The 13,883-nt window shown below is 39.4% G+C and overlaps 1 protein-coding gene across 1 annotated transcript; it reads left to right on the forward strand.

Moving 5' to 3' along the window:
- Positions 1–4,574: 4,574 nt before the first annotated feature.
- Positions 4,575–8,585, forward strand: LOC144513059 (protein boule-like). Its single transcript, XM_078244124.1, has 11 exons — positions 4,575–4,610; positions 5,687–5,839; positions 6,043–6,134; positions 6,290–6,344; positions 6,473–6,548; positions 6,962–7,122; positions 7,318–7,392; positions 7,516–7,551; positions 7,640–7,756; positions 7,972–8,067; positions 8,182–8,585. The coding sequence occupies exons 1-11, from the start codon at positions 4,575–4,577 to the stop codon at positions 8,320–8,322; spliced, it is 1,038 nt and encodes a 345-aa protein (XP_078100250.1). The 3' UTR covers positions 8,323–8,585.
- Positions 8,586–13,883: the final 5,298 nt, after the last annotated feature.

Below are 13,883 nucleotides of genomic sequence, written 5' to 3' on the forward strand. Positions count from 1 at the left end.
CACACATGATTGCATATACACATATACACACAAAGCCACATGTCTAAGTTGATCATATTTGCCAGCGAAGTCCTATGATTGTAACATAAACAAAATTGAGCACAAAGAGGGAGGTCTGAGCCCTGTAGTCACCTGAGTACTCGCAGACACGAAGGTGTGTGTTTATGAGTGTGTGTTTTCTTTTGCATGTAAGAAAACGGGTGACCTTGCTGCGCTCTGCCAGACAAAATGATTTCATCATAGTTCATACAAGCTCTTTTGTTGGACCATCACATCTTACCCGCCACCTCCCCCCAGCTAACCCACTGCCATTTAGAATAACAGATGAATAAATGGACGAGGGGGAAAAACAGTACACTGAAACCACAGTGGAACTCAGTAATGGTCAGCCAGGCCCACCACGCCTCAGCAAATGTTTGTCCAAACCTGTTATTTCTGGCATTGTACTGTCTCAAAGAGATCATTTTATTCTCCGAGAGGAATGCAGCAGCTATAAATAGTCAGGAGATGAAGGAGGGGAAATCAGAGATTTGTAGAGTAATTACAGAGCCAGAGTTGAACCCTTCTGTTATGGCTCATTTTTCATCAACCTCTGTCTCCACGACTGTCTGACTGACTGACCGACTGAGGTAAAATGGCTGTTTTCTCGATGGGAAATGCATGTCTGACCTGATATTTGACCTCTGTTTCTTCTATATCGGCTTTTATCTTCTCAAGATTCACAAGATTTAAAGGAACAGTTTGAGAAATTAGCTTGTTTACCATCAAACCCAGAGTTGAGTGAGAAGATGATGCAGTTTCATCTCTGTGAAGTGGGTCCGAGACAAAACTGTCCTCACAAGAGAAACGACACTTTGGACTTTTTTTTAATGTTTCGTCATTTGTAATGGTGTCGATGACGTCCTGCCGATAGGGGCATCAGATCAGAATACACATGTTAGTTTAATATTTAGCCCAGCTTAGCACAAAAACTGGAACCTGAGAGCTTAGCTCTATCAATATAAAGAAAGTCCATAACCCTAGCGTTTCCATCAGTGTCACAGTTGCGTCAAACAATTCAGACGTTAACCATTGCTCGCGTCTGGAGAAGCTGGAGCGCTGATTGGGATCTACCTGTATCCTAATTCTGTGGCTCTCTGTTTGGTATGGCTGGCTGGCCTGCTCTGGTCCTTTTCCTCCAGCACACAGCTCACTTCAGAGCCCCATTACTCACATCCTGACATTTCAGGTAAACAAGGCAGATGACAAAATGAATGACAGGAAACAAAATGTTGTAGCAACACATGGAGTAAAAGCTCAGGAGTTTGTGTCCAGCGGAAAGAACATGAATGGGAGGGAAATTTGTCATACCATGTTCACCTGTCCTCATTATTGTTTGATTTAAGTAAATTACAATTTGAAGTAATACAAAGGTTTTGAACACATACACTCTTAGCAAAAAACGGCCTGTACTGCCACAGCAGAACCTTACGTGTGTCATCACACAAAGAGCACAATATAACAGGAAATCATGCTAGAAACTCATCATCACAAAGAGCAGAACTAAAACAGCCAATAAAGAAACCCTAACACTCTGCTCTTTTGTTTTCAGTGCAAACTGAAGCCAGGCAAGTTGCCCTGACAGCACTTGTGTCTTAAATGATCTTTGCAGAGTATAAAAGGACTTGTAGCTGGTAAATTGCTGTCATTATCAAACATACCCTTTTGATTTTGCAGAGTCAGACCTTGTAGGCAAATTGATCCAACAATTAAGAAAAGCTGTAAATGAATGACAAGTAATGGTGTGGCCCACCACTCGGATGAGGACAAACAATCTGGAGAAAGGAGGTTGCAATGATGGGAAATGTGCAAGAGGAATTACACACTGAAAAAGTAATGAGCTTTTTGAAGAGACGAGGAGGGATTTAAAATTATGTTTGCAAATGTATCTGCTGTAGTATGGATATGCTCTAGGAGAATCTAAGAACATTTTAAATCCGTTTATCCCTGTTATGTGTTGTTTATTCATTACTGGCGGCGTTTTTTTTCTCCGTCGGAGACACTTTGTCGGCTTTGTACTTTCTTTTGTTGTGATCTGAGAGGGGAGGAGGTAGATGTGGAGGGCATACGATGCAAATGACAGTGTTTCAGAGCACTTTGTCACCAATCATGGAGAAAGCATATAGCTCCATGAGGCTTAAACTCAACACATAATGGCTTCTTGAGGACCGAGAGAGGAAAAGTAGACGTGTTGAGGTTCTGACTGCTGTAGATTAGATTCAACTCTCCTTACATTGTGCAGAGTACAAGTACAAAGACAACGAAATGCAGTTTGCGTCCAACCAGAAGTGCAAAAAGAGCAGAAAAGTGCAATGTGATATACAAAGTATAGACAGGTGGTGCATAGACAGGACAAGAAATATAGTGCAGTGTAGACAGTTAGTATACAGTTGGTTTACAGAAGGTGGTTTAGAGTAATATAAATTAAATATGAATATGTGCAGTGTATTAGCAGTTACCTTATAAGAGCAGAATAAACATGGCTATGTAATATGAACATGTACAGATATGTGCAATGTAGTAGCAGTAACATTATAATAGTAGTACCAATAATATGCAGTGTATAACGGAATATATTATAAGAAAACAGAATAAATATGGATATTCAGTATGAACCATATAGATAGATATATACAGTATGTACAGCTATGTGCAGTGTGGTAACAGTACCATTGTAGTGCAGAAACAGTAACATTTTAAGAGTAGTAAGAATAAGTGTACGTGCAGGATGAATAGTATGAAGAACAGTAGAATGTGGCTATGTATTAAATGTAGTTTTGTGGATCTACGTGATTTTTCGTAGGATTTCCCTGCCTGTGAAAACTCTCTGTGCTTCCATTCATTTAGATCCTCATTCCTAATCACCACCCTGAGTGAGCAGCCATTTATGTCAGCTTTCCTATAAAGTTGAGAATGATATCTTGTAAATTGTTAGGATTTGTAAAGTGGTTAATATTTGTAGGTCAATCCTTTAAAAAACTGGTAAAATACGATCACAGGTAATTTAAATGGGGAATCAATCAAATGAATACATGCTAAGTTTAATGAAAACAAAATTATTTGCAGATGTATTGTATTGTATTGTATAGCCTGAGACCCTATTATTTCCAAGGGTATTACTTTTCATTTCATTTTGAAGACAGCGTGAAGACAAGAAACATTTTTTTATTCACAGAGAAAGGTCGCCCCTGTGTGGGAATGATGTTGTACTGCACCAATCTGGCTTGGACTGTACTTACAAGACCGTTAGCTACAGATTTGAATGTTTTGCTCTTTATTGTATTGTCCATTGCTGTTATGTGTTTTATAAACGTGTGCAAATGTTTACAACAACTTAAGTTTAAAAGTAAACCCATATTGTTTTCCACTGAGGTCCCAATATGATGGAACCATGGCTGGTATGTGCAGGATTCATATCTTCTTAAACCTACACAGAGTGCATAGAACCCCAACATGAATGTTTTATTGTCTTACATGAACACACGTGATCTCAATTTAACTAATGATGTAACCTACGCACTGCCCAGAGCCACTGTGCCGCGAGCATAGGCCGCAACCATAGACTGTATGGCCGCAACTTGTGCAACGACGTAGGCTACGTTCCGGCGAAGAGGAAGAAGAAGAAGGGCAGAATCGAGCGGCAACAGAAATGTTGGTTCGCCCCGCCGGGCAAACATTGTATTGTTCCGGATAGAAAGAAGACATCTGTGGGGTAACGAAAATACCGTTGAAGATGCAACCTGCTGCTAGATAACAGGTAAAAACAACAACAACAACAACAACAACAACACAATTTTCGCTGACTGTTTGGAAAGAGGGGGGGGGGGGGCATGCTTGGTTTTCTTCTCAGTAACTTTATTGTGTAAATTCTCACATGTGACAAAAGCATCAATTCTAAAACCGTTCGACGTCGTACTCATTAAAGATAAGAAGACCGTTCTGTATTCACTCTCCGTAAGACCATGCATTCTATTATCAGGATATATTAGATACATGTACTACAGCAACAAATCAAGAAAAACGAACAATTAAATAAATACAAAGTGCATTTATCATGTCAACACATTTGGAAACAATTGTGTTACATGGGTACATGTTTTGTATGATTTTTTTTTTTTAAGTGAATTTCACTGGTCTTTTTAAAATGTCTCTATTGCAAAACAAGTGCAATGGTAAATTAATTAAACAATAACTAAACAAAATGTGAAATGTTGCTAAGATAAAGATTTATAATAATACTATTATTAACTATTTGTGTTCTAAAAATGCATCATAAAAACAAACTTGTTCGAAAAAAGGAACCACGCTTTGCGCCAGTTTTAGGGAACGCTGCGTGGCCGAATCACGTACGGAGTGATGAGGTCATACGTGAAGCTAGGGGCGCGGGAGCAAGCGGACTGGGGGGGGGGGTGCACTATTGGTGCATGTACTCATGAAACAAAGTAGTTAGCTAAACCATCAGCGAGATCTTATTAGGCCATGAATGATTCGCGATTGTAACCAACATACGTCTTTTAGAGGCAGAAGTTAACCAGATGAATGTGGCTATGGAAGTGGAGAACCAAAACGGGGTGAGTGAACTGCAAAGCCTGTTACACGTTATAAGGGTATAACGTTAGAGCAAATCTAGCTAGCATAACACTGTTACGGTAATTAAGTAACGTTAAGTCGGTGTTAAATGTAACGTTCTTATATATTCATTGCCAGATAAGTCTGTCACACATTGTGAACTTTTTTTTCTTTTTTTCGTTTAGCTCATTTTACTTAAAATCGACCAAGCTAGAAAATGCAAGCATGACCTGTTCACAGATTCACCATGCTAGTTTACTTTAGGAAAGTAGCTAGCGTGAGCTAACTAAAGAGGGATACTTGGTGGATAAACATTGGAGCTTTTTGTCATACCTTATCATTGTTCATGTCAGAGCTAGCTTGCTTATAGCTACAAAAGTGAGTTTTTCTCAGGGCAGAAAAACTTAGCTTTCAGCCATGTTGTAAGACTAACTTGATTCTATCTACTGGCTGCAGGTGCATCAACTTAGTCTGACTTCAAAGACCCAAGGACCTACTGTTTATTTTGTTTATTGGACTTCAATGAGTGATGATTAAATAGTGGACAGTAAGTGTTGTCTGGTCAGAATGGATCATGCTGGTGATTTTCTTTTGATCTGGTATCGAGTAACACCAGAGAGCCTGCCCTCATTACCATACTCGCACTAATTTTAAAACTCTTCATGTGTACTTAAAATTGGACTTAGTACTCCTCAAGTACTAAAACTGCAGTAGCGCAGAGATCGAGAAGTGGCTGATGGTCAGCCACTGTGGTAAATAGGGGGTCCAATCCCCTGGGGGCAAATGTTGCTCACTATAGCAGCATAGTATGCACCGTTTAACCATGCCGCCAGGGGATCGGCCTTTGCCTATGTACCACAGTGGTTCACCATCAGCCACTTTTCGATCTTGTTGTCTCTTTAAAACTGAGTACTTGACTTTATCCTGGCGGGAAACGACTTGATCACACCAGATCCAAGCTGAGTAAAGTCACTACATACTGTCCTACAAGGTGATACCAGCTATGTTGTTCCTTACCGGCCCTGAAGTAGACTAAAATGCCTTGACATTTTTTTTTTTTTTTTTTTATCATTTTAAGTTCACATCCAGCTGTCCGTCTGAGAACGGCAGCAGCTTCTCCACTCTTGATGTGCTACCTTCAGAAAACCACGGTGACAGCCTGACCCACCACACCCCCCGCCACGGCACTGTTATCCCCAATCGGATTTTTGTCGGGGGGATTGACTACAGGGTGAGAGCTGCAAACATACACTGGCAGAGTAACTGGCATCTTTGATCTTGAGTGTAAATTCAGAAAAGTGTGAATACTTGATTTGTAAAAGATTACTAACTAGACGGCAGCAAAGCACGTAAATAAGCAAAGGTCAGGAGGATAAGATTGTGAGATGAGAATAAAATAAAAGTGTGTGTGTGTGTGTGTGTGTGTGTGTGTAGGTTAATGAGAGCGACCTGCGACATGTCTTCTCTCAACATGGCGCCGTAAAAGAGGTGAAGATTGTGATAGATCGCTCAGGAATGTCAAAGGGGTGAGTTAATGTCATCATTCCTGTCATGTACTGTTGGTGACTGAATAGTAATGCATGCAGCCATGACTTTCTATCCTGACTTTGAGCATTATTCACAGATTTACAGTCAGCCAGGTAAAAAACATAATTGGTCTTGGTTCTGTCCCTTTCAACAGATATGGCTTTGTTACATTTGAGACTCAAGATGATGCACTGAAAGTCCTTAATGATGTAAGTGAAGCAGGCTAATAAAGTATCTCAAACTAAACTTAAGGTGCATGTAATGATGTAGTTCAGCTACCGAAATGCATTATCTAATGTGCGTCTTCTCTCTTTCCCCTCGAACTACCATATTAAAGGCTAATGGCATCTGTTTCAAAGATAAGAAGCTGAGCATTGGTCAGGCTGTCCGCAAGCAGCAAGGTCCAGGACAAAGTAAGTTGACTGTTTAAATTCCCTTGTGTGATACCAGGCGTTCCCCTGATCACACAGTGGCACTGCCCCGCTTCAGTATATCACCTTCCACTCAGCATCACAGCTGTAGTTCACCAGTTTGATGACAACATTCACTCACCATTTAGGATTGTCTTAAATGTGATTTTTGTCACAATTTCAAAAGCCAAAATGTCCCTTTTTTTTACTGAAATGGAACACCAAAGTAAAGGAATACTGTTTTACATCAGGACCACAGTAGGAACCTTAAATTGAATCCCATTTGTAAAAGTTCCAGGGCACCGAATGCTGGCTTCTCTCAAACTGTTACTCGCCCACAAGGTGACTTAATTAGTTTTAGATGGTTCTGAAATGCCCAGTAGGTTTACTGTTTTGTGGTTTCCTTCTTTTCCCAGCTAAAAGTGTATTTGTGACCATCCCTGACTCTGCCTTACCTGTGCCGATGTCCTGTGGGACGCTGCACCTGACCACGTCTGCAGGCTATCCCTACACCTACCACAACGGAGTGGCCTACTTCCACTGCCCCAACATGAGCTCTCCTGCCCACCACTGGCCTGTCAGTTGTCACTGCTATCACACCCACCTAACGCTCGACTTAAATAGCATTATTAAAACCAAGTCATTCAAACTTAAGTTTATGTCCTGGGTATTTAAATATGTGCTTCACAGTTAATTCCTTAACGGAAAGCATTTACTACAGGCTAAGGACTGTTGGTACACAAAAATGTTTATGTGTGTGTTCGTTTTCTAGCAACCTGCTCCTCCAGTGACGCTTCCTCAGTCCCATCAGCCTGTCTACCAGCAACCAGCCTATCACCACCACCAGGTCAGCTCAGCCCTGCAGGGATCCATTGATTTCTCACCATGTCACCGTTTTCAGTAACAAGCACAGAAGGGGTATGAACTTTATTTAACAGTCCGCTCTGTCTCTTCTTTTGCCTCTCCCTAGTGTGCCCCGAACCAGTATCAGTGGAATGTGGTCCAGGTAGGCAAAATAAAGCCATTCCTTTTTTCTTTTTTTTGTTCGGGAGAGTTTGGCCAATCGTTCACCTGTTGTCAATGTTTTTGTTCAGTCGCCGATGCCCTCCGGTCCAGTCATGTACTCCCAGCAGTCAGATTATCTGTATCGGCACGCTGATGGAGCCCCTTTCCAGCCTCCTCTGCCTGTCATGGAGGACACCACACCAGAGGTAAACGTTTGTTTTGGTTGTGTTATTTGTAGCATTGGTATGACTTTATAAGCAAGAAAATGTCTATTTTTCATTTTCTAGCTGTCAAACTTCTTTTTTTCAGATGTGTAAAACACTTGAATTCATATACATTTAGTTTAGTGGTGATTCTGCTGGTGTTCAGTAAACTTGTTCTGAGCTGGAGCTCATGACTTTGTGTTCTCATACTTTTGCAGTTTGTAGAGCCCACGCCGGTGCAGCAGGTTTACCCATTGTATCCTCAGAGAACTGAAGGAATGACGCCAATTTTTCTGCAACATGACCATAGAAAGGTAAAGTAAAAAAAACAATTGTTCAGTGTGTTTTGGACTGGACACAATTTGTGTATTCCTCTCCATTTCTTCAAACCTTCCCAGAGTCCTAATGTCACCTTTTTTTTGCGACAGAATCACATGTTTCCACACTCGCGGGTCCATCTGAAGCCCAAGTACCGCCGCTACATCCATCACAAGGAGTACCACTACCTGCCAGAAGCCACAGCGCCTCTAGACGCATCGATGCATCACACTCACCCACCTCTCATGTAGGCTAAACCCACTGACTGCTTGGTCAAGGGAAGAATCCCACCCGCAGCGCCACAACCTCTCGCGTCAGTTTAGTTCCTCTTCCTTCTCCTCGGATCCCATCGCACATATAATCTATCAACTGTTGAACCTGTGCTTTACAACATAATGCAGTATGTTTCGTGACATGTGATTTCATGGCCTCTTTGCTGAGAGTTTGTCTGTTACCACCAACTCAAGGAATGCTCTCTCACCTTGTAAGACTCGCAGCACTCTGATCTGTTTCTGTATCGATGGTTTAATACAGTTGGATGATTGAGGTTAACTCACTACATTACAGTGGCTCACGTTGCATAACAGTGTTGACAGAGGTTGGGCTTAATTTCTCAATTGACGCATAAACCTAGCAGTGATATGAGTTTTCAGTAAATCATTTATTTTACTAGTACTAACACAATAACTCTGCGATAGGGCTGGGCAATATATCAATATTATATCGATATGAGACTACATATCGTCTTAGATTTTGTGAACTCACCAGACTGTTCTAGCTGTTCTGTTTTTTGCCTGTGCCCACGCAGTCATTACATCCATGTTACTGATGATTATATATCATCAATCTAATTTAAAAGATATTTTGTGAAAGCATCAAATGTCAACCCTACAATATCTATCGAGGTATTGGGTCAGAAAATATCGTGATATTTGATTTTCTACGCATGGCCCAGCCCTACTCTGCGATGACTAAACAATCCATCTTGAAATCTGAGACTCCAGATTTACAGGTTTCAGATATTATTGGAGCACGACAAATGTCTACGTTCTTCAGATTTAACGATCCGTGACGTAGTCAGGAGATGGCTACAGCGTTTCAGTGCCATCAACATGTCAAGCTTGAATTCTTGTGTGTGTTTTTTTGTTGTTGCTCAAACTCAGTTTAGTTTTAAAACCTCCGAAATGTACAATATTGAAAACAGTCGGTTTAAACAATTGCATTTTAAAACCTGATTTTATTTCTTTTTATCAAACATAACCAAAACTTGGCTAACAGCCTGTGAACCGTGCGTTCAAGCCCAGATCTAGCGTCTTTCCAAATTGACTTGAGCGGAGCTTGAACCCTTCTCTTGTTTTTGTAAAAACTACTTTATGTTTTGCCTTTTTTCATAGCGCTGTTGCAACAGCAGACGTCTCCTAGCTACATGCACAGAGACACCATGATGTAGCTGAGAATATCAAAGATTTATTTTCATACTATGTCGTCCCTTTCTCTTTTTACCTTAATGTGCAGAGAAGCAATGCTGTACATCCTCTGGATCAGCGATCACATTTGTTTGGAAGGATATGAAGAAGCGACTCTGATTATTTTTTTTTTAGGTATAGTTATTTGAGGCTCACTGAGATTATCAGTCAAATCTTAATATTTGGATGCTCTGAGTGAGCTGCTGCATCTTCTCTTGTCGCCTCTGCTCAGCTTTATCAGTGTTGGGACCTTTCGGGATCCTCTGATCCACATAAACATTATTTTCAACTATTGTTTTCAGTATGCTATCATTTTTAAACCAGCTCTAATTGGTTTAATAATTTAGAACCAGCAATAGGCAGCTGTGTTGTTGAAACAGTACAGAAGTAACAGCAATATGACAATTTAGTTTATTCTATATAAAATAGACTGTTAAAGTGCATGTTTAGCCGTTTTTGACAGAACAGTGTACTTGGCAATTTTGTGTATCAGGAATCATAATTTTATATTTGGATATATATATATATATATATATATATATATATATATATATATATATATATATATATATAGAAATTTGCTGAGGAGCATTAAACAAATTTGAGCCATAATAAATCTGCTAGTTGGGATTTTTATGCACACAGAGACACATTTCTATTCCCAGAACATGTAAGAAACGAGTGTGCCTCAAGAGGATTTGCATCTCGCTTGCACACTGCTTTCAAAGCTGGAGATGACTTGTCATACTGTTAAACTGCACCTTCTAAGTAACGTCAGCAAATGTATTGGCCTCGCTCAATAGTTTTAGTAATAAAGTAATAATAGAAATACTTATTCAGTAACTTCTCGGACAAGGGATTGGGAAATTCTCTTAAAGGTCGTGTGTTGTCATTTTTCAGTGTAAATTAGTTGCACTTATATAAAAGTTCTAGATTTGCAGGTTATGTTGTTGAGTTTGTTGTTTCCAAATATTTCACAAGCCTGCCTTGAAATTCATTATAGGTTGTATTACATTTAAATGCTTAACTATTCCAAGCTGTTTTATTGCAAAACTACAATGCTTTAATTCCCCTGACGTATCTGTTCAGTTTGAAGTGTTTCTGCTTATAATTTAGGTCAAAATGTAGATGTACGTTTGTCAGTGTGCTTTTCATGACATTGCTATTTGAGTCGTTTGTATTTTTAACTCCATATGTTTTGTCTTGGGATCAAACTCGCGTTTTGTCTGCTGTTGAAAGCAGGTGGCGAACTGTATAACCAAAGAATAACCTAATCGAACCTATTTTTGTGATTTCTTTACGTTTTCTTAAAGAGAGATGTGCAGTACTTATTTAACTCTGTTGTTTTAACAACATTATTTTAAGTTCAGTGTGTTTCCAGTTCTTAAATGAATAAATGCTTCCTTTGGTGTAGTGGCTATGTTTTGCATTCATATGCAACCATTCTGCATGAGTGATTAGTTGAGTTTATGTTCGTGAATGGAGACCAGTGGCTGGCTGGGAAAAAAATGCAATTACCAAAACTATGATCTAAAACTATGTGACATGTGATTGAAAGTAAATGGGCAAAAACGTGCAAAACCGGTGATCTGCTAATTAGGTAATTCAACTTTTTATTAAAGGACTACTCAAGTGATTTATGGAATTTCCATAAGGATGGGGCTCACAAGAGAAAGATTTTAAATAGGGCTGCACAAGTTTATCGAAATCGCAATATGAACTAGTGCAATATCCACATCGCGGGGGGGCGCAATATTTGTTAAAGGCAAAATATGTGTCAAACCATTCTAAAATAAGAATAATATTGTGGTGCTGCAGAGACGTCCCGGCCTACAAATCATATCCTACAGACTAAAGAAAAAAATCTTTGTTTGGTACAGATCCTCGCAAAAAAAATCACACTTTTTCAAAAAAAATGATCATTCCCTCCAGTATCGTGAATCATATCGCAATATCGGTCAAAATAATCGCAATTAGATATTTTCCTAATATCGTGCAGCCCAAATTTAAAAAAACAATAGTCAAAATCAAACCAGCAGAGGCCGAGATGTACTGAATGTTATGGGTTATGCTACAGAAATGCTTAATACTACATTTCCCACTATACACCTTGATAGCATTTCTTGAGCAAACACCCCATTGCCTTTTTTTTACATCCGGTGCCCCCATGCTGCAATCAAGCCAAATATTGACTGCAGTATCACCATGTTCTGCCATGGGTGACCATCTTGTGATATAGATATACATTTGTTTATTGGCTATTGTTTAACCCGTATATAAATGAGAGTTGAAATGGTCAGCTGCATTTAAAACACTAAACATGACCAAATCCGATGTATTTATGTTGACATCCCATAATGTCCCAGTCTCTAGGCCATGGGCATTGATGAATCAGGGTTTTTATTTGTATTAATGGGATCAAGACCTTGGCAGGGTGGCAAAAGCACCGAATGCCTGCTCATTAGAACAACAAAAGATTGAATCACGTGACCTCAGAGGTTTATAAAAAAGCTGTGTGTCTCTGTGTCCACCGTCTGTGCATGGTGAGCTTCAGACTGTTTAGAGTGACTTTTCATATATTTTAAGTTTCCAAAATGTGCTTTACTGCAGAGGTAGTGTTACAGTTTGAGTAACCTTTCAGATGTGTGTAATATTGGACTGTAAAGCACAACATTCCAAAAGCCTCTACATCAAAAGTCTATACTAAAATAAGCTGCGGTTTTAGTTTCAAAGTGTGTTTAGGCAGATCTCAGAAATGCTAATTTTTGTACAAAACCTAAATTTCTTGTCTTGTCAATCGATTCTGGGGCCCATAAAAACACCTCACTTGGGTGTCATGTCATGTTCAAGGGTCGTTTTCCAACTCGACAGGCACAAGTTTAGTGCAGGGGAAGTAACCTGCACCACTTCAATTTATCAGCTTGCTAGTAAATAAAAAAAAAAAGCATTTCATTTAGTAAGATCTCTAAGTTGATGAGGTGTAGGGTCCATCTACAGTATTTTCCGGTTACTGTGTATTGTATCATACTGTAACAACACAAACAAATAAGTCAATTGGAAACAGATATACCCAACTAAAATGGGCACATTAGAAATGTGATGGGGTTTTAATAAATGATTAGTCTGACATAAGCAAATGAACTATTCTATATGTAACATGCTAATTGCACACACACATTACACTGATTTTATGATTTATTGATCTATAGAATCTTTTGGTTCTGTCCTGGAAAACATGTCAACTACAGTGCAAAAAATACAGGCAATACTCTGTAAACTCTTTTGAATTGAATGTTTGTGCCGCATCTTTCCAAAACTGCCTATTTATATTAAGTTTTTCACGGATGCAGTGCAAGACCAAAGAAATGAATAAGATAAATAACATGCCAAAACACTAAATGGTTTGCTTTTAGTAGCTCTAGTGCCAGACAGGTAATATGATGTGTGTTTTTCTGAAAGCCCATCTACAGACATGTAGAAGTAGCTTAGGCTCTAATACTTTTTTTTGTTTACCTTTTATTTATTCAGGGAAGGTTCACTGAGAGGAAGCCTCTCTTTTGCAGCAACACCCTGATCACATTCACACAGTTACGCATTCATACCATAAATACTGTGGCATAAGGCAATTCACTCTGTGTATGTATGTCTGCATAAAAAATACACATCATGAATTATTAAAGGACAAATAATTTAAAAGACAAATAGAGCTCAGCAGTGAGGTTCCGAAAGTGAAAATCACATTCATATTCGGAATTTATGGTTTTGGGCTTTTCTGAAACGTCAATGGAATGAATGAATGGGAAATTCACTTCCAGTACCGGACCCGTTCAAAAACATTGGGCGCTCACTGTTGAGCTCTATTGGCCTGTTTCTGTGACAGCGCTAAGCTAGCAGCTATTTGAGGCTGTATTTGGGCACTGCAGTGCTTTGAGCTAACACACTCATAATCACAATGCTAACATGTCGATGTTATTGTTAAAGCATATATAATGTAAAGCATGTTCAGCATCTTAGCTTAGTGTGGTGTGTTAGCATGATAGCATTTTCTGTTCAGCACTAGCCACAAAGTGCATCTGAGGCTGCTGCTATTTGGTCATAAAACCACAGTATTGAAAAATTACATTTTGACCTGATGATGGTGCTAGATGAAAAGTCAGAGACAGACTTCATTTTCATGTGACCAAGAGTTCATCAGTTTATTGTAGAAAATATTGAGAAAAGTGCACCAAAGCATAACCAGTCCCCAGGTGTCCCCCGATGAGGACATTTCACACAACGTTGTCATTATTTGATTCATTTTATGGTTTTGTGGGGTCCTTATCTGAAAGGATATGACAATGATGTGC

Source organism: Sander vitreus, chromosome 24 (genome assembly GCF_031162955.1).
Source record: "Sander vitreus isolate 19-12246 chromosome 24, sanVit1, whole genome shotgun sequence".
Taxonomy (NCBI): Eukaryota; Metazoa; Chordata; class Actinopteri; order Perciformes; family Percidae; genus Sander; species Sander vitreus.